Here is a 15160-nt window from a genome sequence, read left to right on the forward strand (position 1 = left end):
TATTTATATGTAGGTTAAGTATCCCTTTTTCAAAATGCGTAAGAACAAAAGTATTTCAGATTTTGGATTTTTTTGGATTTTGGAATATTTGCATATGTATCATGAGATATTGTGGAGATGAGACCCAAGTCTAAACATTGAAATTTGTTTATGTTTCATATACATCTTTTATACATACCATGATGGCAATTTTATACAATATTTTTAGTGCACCTACATTTTTGGGTTTGACCTTTCACATGAGGTCAGGTGTGGAAATTTTTACTTCTGGCATCATGTCAATGCTCAGTGTTGGATTTTGGAACATTTGGATTTTAGAGCTTTTCAAATTTAAAATTATTGGATTCATATAGTATAATGCTATATATATATAAAAATGTATGTATGTATATGTATGTATATGTGTGTGTGTGTGTGTGTATGTGTATGTGTGTGTGTATGTGTATATATATATGTATGTTTTTTGGAACTGGAGATTGAACCCAGGGGCACTTTACCATTGAGTATATCTCTAGTCATTTTTATAGTCTTAATTTTTTTTTTTTAATAATGTGAGTCTTCCAATTATGCTTTCCTTTTTTTTTTTAAATTTTTTTAGTTGTCAGTGGATCTTTTATTTTATTTATTTATATGTGGTGCTTAGTATCGAACCCAGGGTTTCACACATGCCAGGCAAGTGCTCTACCACTGAGCCACAGCTCCAGCCCCTATAGTCTTAAATTTTGAGAGAGGGTCTTACTAAGTTGCTGAGGGTCTTGCTAAATTACTGAGGCTGGCCTTGGACTTGGATCCTCCTGCCTCAGCCTCCTGAGTCACTGGGATTATAGGCGTGTGCCACCACACCTGGCTATTTTAATTATGTACTATGTAACAGAATGACATGGTTTCTCTTTACATAGTCCTTGTTGCCCATTTGTTCTTTGGGAGCTCAAAGGTGCTAAACCTTCCTGAGGAACAGAGTTCTAATTTCAGTTCTGTTTTATCACTGGAATAGTCATGTCACAATAGATAGATAGAGGATAGACGGAGGCTTTTACAGTTAATACTAGTACTACATGCTAAGCATCATTAAAGGGACCGTTTATTTATTTATATTTTTATTTTTTTTATTTATTTATTTTTTACATTTACATAGAGTAATGATGTTTGATTCATTCTGTTATTTTTTTCCTTCCCCCCCACCCCTCCCACCTCTCTTTTTCCTCTATACAGTCCCTTCTTCCTCTAAAGGGACCGTTTATATTGGTGTTTGCAGGGTTCAGGGAAATCAACTGGGCATGATGCAATACTACAGGGATGATAGTGACTAGTGGCACTTTAGCAGCCCTGGGCATGAAAAAGTAAGAAGAGGGAGAAATTTCTAGAATCTGAAGAGTTTAGGTGTGGGGGAGACGTTTGCTTGACAAGAACTGTGGCCTTTGGTAAAGAGCCAGAGCTGACAAATGGCAGTCTGGCAGGGAGGAGGACAGCAGAACGAGTGCTCAGCCCTCACCTTCTCACCTTGCAGTCTGCCAGTGATGTGTGACCCAACTGAAAGCTGGAAGTCAAGGGCATCCTTTGATGTGGTCCATATGGTCAGTCTTCTGGGGCACAGAAGGTGGTAGGATATCTTGGTGGGGCGATTGGACACTCTCCAGCACCATTAGGTTTAAAGATTTTTTTGGAACCTTAGAGATCTTTCTTTGGAAGAAAAGATATTCAACAGGAAGAGCTAAGTGCCATCCTCATGGACAGATCCCATCTGCCAGGGAATTTATTACTTATCTTCTACTCTGAATATTAGATGTTAGTTTGCAAAAAGCTTGCTTTATGCTTTCTGTAGGATTTTAACATCTACCAATCATGCTATTACACCAACTAAATAATATTCATTGTTATACCTGCCCTTTCCCTCCCTTCTGTTCTCTGTCATTTCCTGTAGCTTGCTAACAAATACTGTATTTTTTCACCCTCTATAACTGTCAGTTTTTATAGTGCTCTTACAGTTATTTCTTCTGGAAAAAATAGCTAAGTATGTATCTGTATCAGACCATAGGAATATGTGTGGCACCTCAGCAAGTTTATGTCTGTTCTATTCTGCTTTTATTTATGCTTGGTATGAATAGTAAAGTGCTGCAAAGCCACCTGATTCAGAGCTACCATAAGTTCTCCCTTTCAAGGGAGAGCTCTCAACCTGTGTTTTTTTTGTCTGCTTCTTTTACCCAGAGATGTTTCGGTTAGAATGTCTTGTTTTTAACCATGGGTATTTTTGCTTTTAGATAAGTGACAGTTTGCTTTTTGACACGTCAGATGATGAGGAACTGAGAGAACAGTTGGACATGCATTCCATCATTGTCTCCTGTGTCAATGAGGAACCCCTCTTCACAGCAGACCAGGTATCCAGGAGATGCTCATCTATGCAAGGGCAGCAGAATCCAGAGCCAAACACCATTTCTAACTGTGCCAGTAAATGATCGTTGTCAGAATTTACTTATTTGCCTTAGATTGTTTTATAGGTTTAATAGTTAACTCTTCCACTGAGAAAAAGAAGAAAGTTTATATAGACTGAGAAAGATGAGATTTTGTTAATTGGGAAGATTTTCAATCTAGGCATTGTTAAATATCACAAGCTACTTAAACCAAAATTAAAAAAATATATATGAATTTTCCTATTTCCTTTAGATTTACCCAAATATAGGGAAACTTGAATATATCTGTGTAGAAATTATTAACTTTTATAAAATCCTGGGTAAGACTGACACATATTAGAAGTACCTCTTACATACCCCAGGAAGAAGTGAGCACTCTTGCTGTAGAATGCTCTACAATGTCAACCCAGTATTCATTTGAAAGCAGTGGAATCAGCTTTCTCATTTTCTGAATACTCTGCCCACCTCTCTTGTATTGTCCAAAAGTGATGCCAGATCTCTTCCTGAAATAAAATGTTTCATGGCTTCTCATACTGTGAATTCTACCATATTCTATTTTTAGATTGGAAGAGGAGATCCAGAGATACATTAGGGCAAGATTGGGAGGAGTACATTAAAGATGTGCATTAAAAATGTTTCATTTTAATGCTACTTAGTTATATTTGTGGTTGAATTGTCCTACCCTGGGAAAGAATGTGGTGTTTAAAAAGCAAGGTAATAATATTTTAGAGGGCTGTTTTGAGGTAGAACATGATCTTCTAGAGAAAGATGTGACCCTGATCGTTCATTATCTCCTAGAAATGTGCCCCAATACAATAAGCTATGCCTATGTTTAAGCCTTAGGGAAACAGATCCTCTAGCCTCCTGGGATATCTCATTGCACTGTTTGCAGTGCCTGTTTGGGGGCATTTTCTTACTGATCAGCCTAATCCCCCTCACCCCCCTTCAGATTTACTTTTGTTTTTCCTCAGTAGAAGTGCTACCTGTTAAGCTCCGTGATTCATAAAGTGTGTTAAATATGCTTGTGATATTTTATACCTTCATTTAATTGTATTTTCTTTAATAGCTTTCTCTTAATCCCTAAATCCTTTTTTCAAGTATCGAATAACTTTTCTGGCTTTCCTTTAAAGTTTTTTTCCTTCTTTGCTTTTAGACTCTGGAACAGGATAAGATACAGTTATATGATGTTGTCTATGACAGTAGATCATTTGTTTAAAAGGCAGATATAATTCTGAAGTTTTCCTGTTTTTTTTTTTTTTTCCCCCAATGGTACCAGGATTGAACCCAGAGACCCTCTTAACCACTGAGCCATATCCTCAACCCTTCTTATATTTTATTTTGAGACAGGGTCTCACTCAATTGCTTAAGGTCTTGCTGAGTTGCTAAGACTGACTTTGAATTTTCAATCCTCCTACTTTAGCCTACCAAGTCCCTGGGATTACAGACATGTGCCACCACACTCAGCTTTTTTCCTCTTTATGCTTCTACATTCTAAGTACTTTAAAAATATCCCTTTATCCTTTATTGAATTAATACATAAAATTCATTTTTTATACTAAGATTTTGCTGCCAGAGAGGTAATTTGTTGCTTTATGTATAAATTTTTAATATTACTTTCTAAATTTTACATCCAACTTTTGATTAAATAGCTTTAGATTGAGCGCGTGCATGTGGTATATGACAAATTTTCTTTTATTTGCCTCCTTTTAACTGTAATTTTTTGATCTGGTGCTGGTGTGCCTGGAGCACATCATGTAAGTGAAGCACCATTTCTCAGAAATTTCAAGATCTGATAGGGCCCACTGAATCATAATAGATGTATTAATCATATTCTATTTAATTTTTTGTATATTATATTGTAAATTTCCTTTGAGCCTTGTTCACTCTTACAGTCAAAATTCTGACTACTTAGAACACCCACTCCTGCACACTGTTGGCTAATGAGAATTTAATGCTCTTCTGTTCTGGTAGCCTCAGGTGAGTGCCATGCTACAGATAGGTCATTTTCCCCTGCATATTTGACTAACAATGATATGTGTGTTTTGGAAGGTTATTGAAGAAATTGAAGAAATGATGCAGGAATCTCCAGACCCAGAAGATGATGAGACCCCCACACAGTCAGATCGGCTTTCAATGCTCTCCCAGGAAATTCAAACTCTTAAGAGGTCTAGTACGAGCAGTTACGAAGAGAGTAAGAAATCCTCCTCACATCTGTGCTTTTTTGTGCTTTTTGGTCCTTATCAAACGTCTCCAGCAAGTTTCAGTTCTGGAAGGCTGGGTTGCATACCTTCCTTGGCGCTCTGATAGTACAGTACTCTGGACATATTTTTATCATTGCTCGGGGACTCTGTTGTATTCCCCTTTAAACCCTGTGTTAGTTTGCTGGGGCTTCTGTAACAAAGTACTGCAGACTGGGTGGCTTAAACAGCTGAGGTTTATTTTCCCACAGTTCTGAAAGAGTGAAGTTGTCAGCAGGATTGGCCTCTTCTGCTTGTGGATGGCCTTCTTTTCCCTGTGTTGTCACATGGTCTTCCCTCTTTCCCTCTCCAGGTGTCTGTGTCTGATGTTTTTGTTGTTGTTGTGGGATTTAACCCAGGGGTACTTTACCATTGAGTTACATCTCTAGCCCTTTAATTTATGTTTTTTTGAAGGAGGGCCTCATTAAGTTACTTAGCACCTTGCTGAGTTGCTGAGGCTGGCCTTGAACTTGAGATCCTCTTGCCTCAGCCTACTGAGTAGGGATTATAGATGTGCACCACTGTACCTGACATCAAATTTCTTCTTATAAGAACACCAATCATATTGAATTAGGGGCTAGACTAATAGCTCCTTTGAACTTTATCTTTATAAATAATCTTGTCTCCAAATATTATACATTCTGAGGAACTTCAAGGTATGAATTTTTGGGGAGACATAGTTTTGCCCATGATAAATAAGTAAGTATTTGTTGAAAATAATTCTTGTCTTTATAAATAGTTGTCTTCAGTGCAGCTGTGAAGAATTTTGGAAATCAAAATTGCGTTTAAAGTGAATCTATTTAATATACATGATAATGAACTGTAAAAACTGTGGAGTTGGTTATTGTGAAAAGTTTCCAAGTAGGCATAAGTCTCCTGTGCATATTCTGAGCTGAGCATACAATTTAATCACTGCCTGGTGACTAGTCCCCTTAATGAGTAGACAGTGATGGGGTCCCTATCTGCTTACCCATATCATCACTTAGTCTTATATTTATGGTATGGCCAGAGGTCTGAAACTTGGTTGCCTAAATCCCTTTGGGTGGTGTGTAGCTTCCTTTCAACATACTGAAGATCTCATGACCAAATTCCTTTTTTGCGGGGTGGATTGAACTCAGGGGCACTTGACCACAGAGCCACATCCCCAGCCCTATTTTGTATTTTATTTAGAGACAGGGTCTCAGTGAGTTGTTTAGTTCCTTGCTTTTGCTGAGGCTGGCTTCGAACTTATAATCCTCCTGCCTCAGCCTCCTGAGCTGCTGGAATTACAGGCATGTGCCACTACACTTGGCTCATGACTCAATTCTTTCCACTAATCTGATCTGACTGTACTGCTGTAGGTAAGGGTTTGGCATTGTTGGAGTCCTGATTGCAAAATTCAATCCTGATACCTGATAATATATTAAAAAAAAATTGTATTAGTTTGCTAGGGCTGCCATAACAAAGTATCACAGGGTGGCATGAACAGTAGAAATTTATATTCTCACAACATTGATGTCTGCAGTCAGGGCATTGGCAGGTTTGGTTTCTGGTACGGCCTTTTTCCTTGGCTTGTAGATGGCTGTGTTGCACCCATGTCTTCCACATGATCTTCCTTTTGTGTCCTCTGTCCTAATCTCATTTTATAAGGACAACAGTCACACTGGATTCAAGCTCACCCTAATGACCTCATTTTAACTTAATTTCTTCTTCAATGATTTTTCTCCCTAACTCATATTGTCACATGAGGTTCTGGGGCAGGGGGGTGGGCAGGACTACATCAGTGTTCTCTTTCACAAGAGTGGAACTGTTAAGAAAAATCCAAAAAGGGGTGTCAGGGACTGTTGCTTTATTTCATCTTCCAAGTCTTCAACAAAATTCACAATTCAGAGCACATGTGATTAAATATGTATTTAGTTTAATTCTTGCAAATCAGTTCCTTTCCAGAAGCATCCCAGAATACTGCTAACTTGCTTGCATTTCTTGTCAGCAGGTGGTTTCTGTACTCCCCCTCTGCTTTTATGTTTTTTCTTTTCCTTATACAAGCTTTCTCTGTCTGGTCCGAAGTACTATTCGTGGGGCACTTAATTTACACAAAAAAGTTAGAAGTTTTGTTAAACGTTTCATCTCAGCTGGCTGAGAAGTGACTTTGCTCACCCACCTCTACTCAGACCTGCCCACCAGAAGTTTTAAGGTTCTGAGAAGATCATGAACAGTTTAGTTGCTTAGAATATGATTTTTGCTCTTTGGCATAAAATACCCTGCTGTTCTGTCTCGACACACTTTTGTCTTAGTACCTGCTGTACTTTGTTTTTGGTCATAGGAGTAAAAAGGCTCTCAGTATCTGAATTAAATGAACTACTGGAGGAAATTGAGTCTGCCATTAAGGAGTACTCTGAGGAGCTGGTGCAGCAGTTGGCCCTGCGAGATGAACTGGAGTTTGAAAAGGAAGTGAAAAACAGCTTTATTTCTGTTCTCATTGAAGTCCAGAACAAACAGAAAGAACACAAAGAAACAGCCAAAAAGAAAAAGAAACTAAAAAACAGCAGCTCTCAGAATGGGAAGAATGAAAGAAGTCATATGCCAGGCACAGTAAGTGATGTTTTGCAGGAGGCACCAGACACTGGAAACAGGTAGTTCCAGCACACTCGGCCAGCAGCTGGTTGCAGGCTGTGCCTGTGTGAGAGTGTTGTGCTTCTACCCAGAGTGCAACAGGAACTCTTTTCCAGAATGTGTCATGCTCAGCTTCTTCAGAAAGGTGTTTCTTGGTAATGCTTTTAATGAATGGCTGGATAATTTTGTACTGAAATGTTCAAGAGAAGTAAGTGGAAGGAAGAGGGGGGAATGGAGACTGTCTTAAAGGAAAGAAGCTGTAACAAGTAACCAGTTTTTAATATATCAGAATGTTAATAGTGGTTATTTATATTTGGCTTGTTCTTATGAATCCTTTTATTTTCTGATTTTTGCTTAACTTACAGGTTGTGTAATAAGAAATTTAAATAGGGTCCGTTTAGAGGTAGCAGAACTGTGCTGAACCTAAAAGCACAGATTATTTGTGAACAGGGTCTTCCTGGTTTATTGGCAGGTTGGAATACAAGGGTGTCAGTGAATTGCATGATATTGCCATTTGCTCAGGTATTTGGCAGACCAGAATATTACTGATGGGTGACAGTAAGTTAGACTATTTGAAACTTTGATCTTATTTTATATGGTGTGTTTTTTTCCCCATTTTGTCATTTTTCTGAGGTGGTCCTATTAATTTTCACTTGATTAAATATCATCATGAACATTAACTGGCAATTATATGAGATATATTTCTTTATTTCTTTTTCCTTTAGTTGTCAATGGACCTTTACTTTATTTATTAATATGTGGGACTGAGAATCGAACTGAGTGCCTCATACATGCTAGGCAAGCACTCTGTCACTGAGCTGCAATATCAGATATTTCTTTGTAGTTCTTAGAGCTCTTTCATTTTTCTGTGATCTTTTGAATCCTTGTACATTCCTAACTTGACTTTGAGTGTGAAAAAAATGTTGGTTTTATATTTACAGTATAGTGGTTGGGCAAAGGCATCCATTTTTCTAAAGAGAATGTATTTTTAAATATTTTTCATGTTTATAACTAATATATGCCACAAGTAGTTGTTATGGTTTACAATAATATAAATTCTCTCTCTCATTAAATCTTGAATTATCTTTCTCTAAAGGATATCTACCAAAGAAATAGATTTCACTGACCAGATGCTGATGGAATCCTGGAAAGAGTAGAGAGTTCTAGATTGTGGGCCATCACTGAGTAGCTGATACAGACAAAATGGTTCTTTACCACGCAACCTGTTCATGGCACTTTTAACCTATGAATAAAGTCACATTTTCTTAGTGTAATGTCCATTTGTATATAATTATAAATGGCAGAACTTATGAATTAACTTTTAAAAAGTACTCAGCTATATTTTTATTTTTTGAAAAATGAAAAGGTGTTTATTTAATAATCATTTCTAGTGACTACTGTGGCAAAAACCAAAAACCCTATGTTTGTTTGAATGTATAGGCCTGGAAAACTTGATTTAAAATATCAAGGACCATATTTTGCATCTCCATCTCATATTTTAAAAAATCACACCCTTTAAATTGCCGTTATGCTGGTGGAATTAAATAAAATGCTTAGTGAAAAAGCTGTAGCATTGTTGGTAATTTCTGCCTATCTGCTTTTAGGAATTACATGTAAATCCTTCATTTATTGGTGTTAACACTTGGCTGAGAAAAATGAATTTATCTCCAGAGGGGTTTAAAGGCTTCCTTTTGTAATTCCCATATAAAATGGGCTGGAGTGGATCCTTTGTGTGGATCTTACATGGTGTTCCTGTTGAGAAATGGATTTGGCAAGGCAGCAGTTAGGCCATATTTGAACCTTCATTAGTCTTGAAATAGATTCATAGAATAGTGATTTTTGTTATTTTTATTTTTATTTATTTATTTTTTTTGCAATATTTGAAATTGTGCAGTGGCTTCTTGAGTCCTGATCTACTATTTGCGTCAGAAACTTTAATTAGGACAGCAATGGCATGGCTTAGGTTCTGGTATTTGTTTCCTGTATCTTTTTTTAGTTCAAAATGCCAGAGAAAGACCATTCCATCTGTGACACAAACAGCTTGAAACCTGTGATTTGGAAGATAGTGGTAGGTGGCTCAAAAGAAGTCTAGAGTGAAATGACCAGTTGTATAAACAAAGTCCAGGAGGTATTACCTTCCCAAACATTTTATATAACATACAGTTTTGATAGGGCCTGACCTCTTACAAGTAAACTATAATCAGTGATACTAATTTTTTTAAAAATGGTAACCTTATAGATGTCATGTCTTATTTGTTTTTCCAATAACATCAGTCACTCTTTTCTTTCTACCAGAGGCATTTTTGAGATAGCAGAACTTAAACATTTTCCTTAAGCATTGAATAACTGCCTTCCATTTTTCTTCAAGCATGTTTCATTGAAGTAGTACATTGATTTGCAGTTGGTATAACACTTTATCCATAATTGCTAGCTTGTGCTCTTTGGTCCAAATATACTCTGGCAAAATATCTGGGTGGGAAGAGAGCAGAGTGAAATTCTTTAGGTGTTAATTTTAGAGACATTTTGTTTGAAACATTTGCTGCAGTGGAAAAAAATAGGGGGTTTAGGGATGCTATTTAAAGCATTAGAAAACTTCATCAGAGCTGGAAAATACCTTAAGTAGTAAACAAAGTATTGAATGTCTTATAAAAAAGAAATATCTTGATTTGAGTTTTTATTTTTAAACCAATCATAATGTTAAGGTAAGATAATAAAACTCTATAATTCATTCAGCAAATATTTGTGGAAGACCTTCCTTATGCCAAACACTGTTCAAGATATAGCGGCGAATAAAACAGACAAGACTCATGCCCTCCTGGAGCTTAAATTCCATGAGGGAGACAGGCAGTAAACATGGAAAAGAATGAACAGGTAATGTAGTAATAAATGCCATGAAGAAACCAAAGAACTGGGCACAGCATTTGGTGGTGATGCTAAGTAGCTGTTTTAGATGGGTGGCTACTATTCCACTGCGCCTCCCTATTGGCAAGGGGTAGCACAAAAGTGACCCATTCTCCACACTTTCAACCAACAATGGGCATTATTAACCTTTTAATAAATATTTATCAGGTAGGAGAGCAATGGCTTGATCTGTTGGCTATTGGCATTCTTTTGTGAGTTGCCTATTACATTGTATTTAAGATGCTTTTCATATTTATGAGAGTGCATATACTTCTGATCTCATGTACCACACTGAATTTACTGAATTTTAGTCTGTGGCTCAAATGTCTCCTCTGACACAGTGTAGGCTCCTTACAGGCTCATTTGTTTGCACTGTTTCACCAGCACCTCAGCTCATTTCCAATATATGAAGATTAAATTCCAGAAGATTTGGATTTTTGGTATTTAATTATTACTCTTTAGGATTTTTTTTTTTTTTTTTTTTTTTTTTTTTTTTTTTTTTTTTGCCATGCTCTGTTTGTATCAAACATGTTCACAGGTCATTGGATTTTAGTGTCAATCAATCCTCTTGAGTATAAGAACAAATTGAAGTATATAGCAGGTTAGGTTTTAATTTAGTAGTTGGCATTCATTTAGAATTATCTGAAGTTGTAAAGGCATAGCTTACCTGCTTAGCATCATACCTTAGTTAACTTACAGGGGTGAAAATGGACACACTTACTCCCTGAGAGTCCAATAATGTCTCTGAATTACAGGATATCTGCTTATTCTAAGTCTGTGATTGAGAAGATAAGAATCAATAATATTTTCCGTTTGCTGTAATCTCATTGAACTTTGAACAGAGATCTAGTGTCCTACACTTACCAGCATCAGAAGTGTCTAACCTGAAACTGCCTCCTGAAAACTTGTGGGATATTAGAGAACAGTGACTAGTGGGTACTGGTGAATACAGGAAACTGTTGTAAAAAGAGTTCTATTTCTCTAATTTATTGCTTTTGGAGGTTGAGAAGATATTTGTTTAAAGATGGGGGAGAGGTAGGCTTAGATGATAGTTACTCTTTCTTATATGCATTTTCTTTCTCAGCTGCCTTTGTGATTCACTTAGCTCCTATTAAGACTAATGCCAATCTGTTTCCTTTTTACATGCAAAAGTGCCCCCAGTAATAGTTTTCATTTACTCTTGACCAAAGCTGACTTTAAGGTAAGACATTTTACTTTTATTTAGACACCATTATTAGATCATCCTGAAATTATTCTAATTACCCTAGATCTAAGTTAGAATGAACTGTTCTGACACATCTACTTGAATTTGTTTTAAAAAATGGAGCTGGGCATGGTGACTCACACCTGTGGTCTCAGTGACTTGGGAGGCTGGGGCAGGATGATCTCAGGTTCTAGGTTGGCCTCAGCAATTTAGCAAGATCCTGTCTCAAAATAAAAAATAAAAAGGACTGGGGATGTAGTTCAGTGATAAAATACCCTGTGTTCAATTCCCAGTACCAAAAAATAAATAAAAACTAAAACAAAACAATAACAACAAAAAAAACCCCAAAACCAGAAACCTGACTTTTTCCTCCTTATTTTTTTAATTTAATTTTTTTTTGTAGTTGTAGATGGACAGTATGCCTTTATTTTATTTGTTCATTTTTATGTGGTGCTGAAGACCGAACCCAGTGCCTCACACGTGCTAGGCAAGTGCTCTGCCATGGAGCTATAGCCCCAGCCCTTCTCCTTATTTTTAATGAGAAAATTTTAATGGCACATATACTAAGATGTGCCATTTAAGGAGGAAAATTACTGTTCAAGGGCCACGTTCAACCTCCATATTTTTTTAATAAATAAAGTTTTATTGGAACAGCCATATCTATTCATCTGCAGGTCAACTGTGACTGCTTTGATACTGTAAGGATAGAGTTCAATAGGGTGTCCTGCAAAGCCTAAACTAATTACTGTCTGACCCCTCACAGAAAAACATTTGTCAACCCCTGATTTAGATATAGTGAGATTAAAAATTAGAGGAAAAAAATATAAACTCCTTTTACATGAGTTTGTATAAATTAAAAGATCACTATATTGTATCCAAAATTTCTTATAAGGTATTACCTTGTTTTATCCTGTGGAGACTCAGGCAGCTGCCTGAGTTTTGCTCACAGATGGCCACACCTTGGCCAATCCAACTTCAGGCCATTTTCTGCAGGCTCCCTGCCTAACAGTAGACACTTGTGTTGGGCTTGTGTCTAAGTCCTCGTAGCAAGGTAAAGAGAGCTGGAGGGTAGGACCAGTTGTGTCCAGATTGGAGCAGAAGGAATAAAAATGCTGGTAGTCCCCTCAGCACACTGTAGTTATACATAATGGTAAAAGGTGACTTAAAATCAGATAGAAATATGGAAAAAGAGCTGATTCCCCTACACCACATCCTTTTCTAAACAGTTGGTGCTTGAGAGGATAAAAATCTGGCATGTACACATACTGGAATATAAATATTAATACATTTTCAACAATAGTTTGTTGATGATAATTTACATTATTATTCTGCATTTTTCTTTATTGCAAAGAGCATTTCCTGAAAGTTAGTATTAGGGCCATGGAGGTCATTGTAGGGTAGAGAGAAACTTGAATGTGTAATGGCTATTATTTTGATAAATTGAAACTATGAATTTGAATTATTTTAGATGGGGAGCAAATTTATTTTATGAAGGCTAATATTGTCTAGAAAAATATTTGTCACTACTGATTTGTGGTATATTATTATTATCTACTATTTGTTTTCTGCAGTATGTGTTAGGATGGAAATTTCATGACCCAGTAGGTAATGTAGTACAACCAGTAGTTCATTCTTAATATTTGCACCTTTGAGAGGTCATTGGTAATATGACACAAGTGCACAGAAAAGCTATAATAAGCCAGGACATTGAATTCTGATTAGATAGCTGGCATAGAGTATCCATAAGAATAAGGAAGGAATTTATAAAATTGCCAAGATTAATTATTTTCCTTTGGTTTGAACATGTTGGAACATGTCTGACAATAATTTAAATTCCATATTCATATTAACTTACATCAAAATTTTAAAAAGATCTTCAAATACAAAATATTTAATTATTTGATACTATTCCACTTAACTCCTAACTTAGACTATCTGTGTATCATTTCTTCTGCTTTGGAAGTGAATGTACAAAATAGGAGTTTAATATTGAAGACAGTACCAAGTATCTGCTTTGGAATAATTTGTGTTTTTTAACTTACTTAGATCTGGTTTATTGGAAAAAAAATATTTTTTGGTAGAAATCACTTATAATTGCTTTATAGTTCACATTAAAATTATTTGACTTGAAATGTCAGAACAAGATGCTGCTTTTCCATCTTAAATAATATGTTATCTTAACTGAGTATTTTTACTTTGTAATTTTTACATTTGATTGTTGCTGTTCATTCTATATTTTTTGTTTTGTGTTTTGATTATTTTAATAATTTACTAAAAATTAAAGCTATCATTTCAAAAACTTTTGAATATGATTTGATTTATAAAGAACAATGATCTTGTTCTTATTTCACTTTCTTTTGAACTTTTTGAATATAAGGAATATTAATGGGGTAGATGCGAATGAATCAGAACAGATGGAGAGCATTCTGTGATTTCTTTCCTAACCTTTTTTTCTGACACTGAGCTTTGATATTGAGATTTCTGAAAGCTGCCCTGGCTTTTAAGAGATCTGGGCCAGTTAGTTCACGTGAGACTGAGAGCAGACGTGGTGGCAGGAATAGCCTCAGTTTCCTGGCCTCCGTGCTAGTTTTGCTTTTTTCTGTCTTGGATCTTGTTTTGTGAAAATAGTTGAATTGGTGATTATGCCCTGCATAGAATGAGTTGATGTATTTAGAACTCTAGAAAAGAAGGAACAAACTATTTTGTATCTGATTCTTGTTGCTTTTTCATTTACAGTGTTTTTAGTTCTTTTCCTTTTATTGTTCAGAGAGACCTTGAGTTACCTAAAAGAGTTACTTGTTTTCTGTTTAAGCTTTTTGACTGATTTCTGTATTCAGTTATAGATAATAATGGCTGTTCTTTTTGTTGTCTCCAGTCCCTTAAGATAAGGCCTATAAGCAGGAATTTGGTGTTTCTCAGTGGCAAAAAAATTTTATTTATATTTTCAGAACTTGAGATACTGTTTTTGCTGTTATGGAGAAAAGTAGAAAGATATGATTGTTTCTCTTTGGGAGTGATATCTAAAATGTTGTTCTAGATCCTTTTTAAGGGAATATAGCACAATTTTTTTGAATATTGATATTAGCTGAGCACATTGATCAGCTAATGGATTATTTCATTTTGTGTTCACAACAACCCTAGAGAGTAGACATTATTATTATTACAGTTTTATGAATGAGTAAATGAGAGCTCAGCAGAGGCTGCAGCTCACAGAAGCAGCACACACTGGGTGAGAGGTGTGGCGGTCTGTAGATGGGTGCAGGGAACCTTGCTTGGTTTCCTCTTCTGAGCTGTGTAGTCACGTTGTATGTTGTCTTGGAGATCTTGGCCCATTTCTTCATCTTTGAGATTTTTATGGGTTTTTAATTTCTATCTTGTTTTATACTTTGTTGCTCCTGGTTTTGTCTGAGAAAAGTTTCTACAGAATGATTTTGAGACTTTAATATATATTCACACCAGTAATGGAAATACTCGTGAAGCAGTTATGAATATTCTCAGTATAAATAATAATGTGCAGTGTTAAGTCACCTCTTCCCTTGTCCTTGCCATATTACTGTGGCATTTTGTCAGTAGTAAGGACAACAGTAAACTAAATGCTATGTTAATCATTTTCTTGCTTATTGATGGGCTCATAGCAAAAATCCCATTCTGAGAAGGGCATTTTACAGAACTATTTATTGGCTCCTTCCTACTGAAATGGATGTTTGGATTACAGAAGAGCTGTAGAATGAGACTCTTCACCAGCTTTGCACTTTTAATTTGGTCATTTGTATTCTTTACTTCATAGGGGGAATGGTAGATTAGATGGACATGCCTAA

At 36.1% G+C, this 15160-nt stretch overlaps 1 protein-coding gene across 5 annotated transcripts in view; it reads left to right on the forward strand.

The window, feature by feature from the left end:
- Positions 1–15160, forward strand: part of FEZ2 (fasciculation and elongation protein zeta 2) — a 132844-nt gene that overhangs the window by 95213 nt on the left and 22471 nt on the right. For all 5 annotated transcript variants that reach the window (XR_013758943.1, XM_079109606.1, XM_079109603.1 and 2 more), the window contains exons 3-5: positions 2259–2375; positions 4458–4599; positions 6948–7216. Coding sequence is in view for 4 of the 5 variants with exons in the window: in XM_079109606.1 (XP_078965732.1) it covers positions 2259–2375; positions 4458–4599; positions 6948–7216 (528 nt within the window). In the remaining variant the exon portion in view is untranslated. The remainder of the gene's footprint in view (positions 1–2258; positions 2376–4457; positions 4600–6947; positions 7217–15160) is intronic.

The sequence above is a fragment of the Sciurus vulgaris genome (genome assembly GCF_902686455.1).
Source record: "Sciurus vulgaris genome assembly, chromosome: 14".
NCBI classification, from domain to species: domain Eukaryota; kingdom Metazoa; phylum Chordata; class Mammalia; order Rodentia; family Sciuridae; genus Sciurus; species Sciurus vulgaris.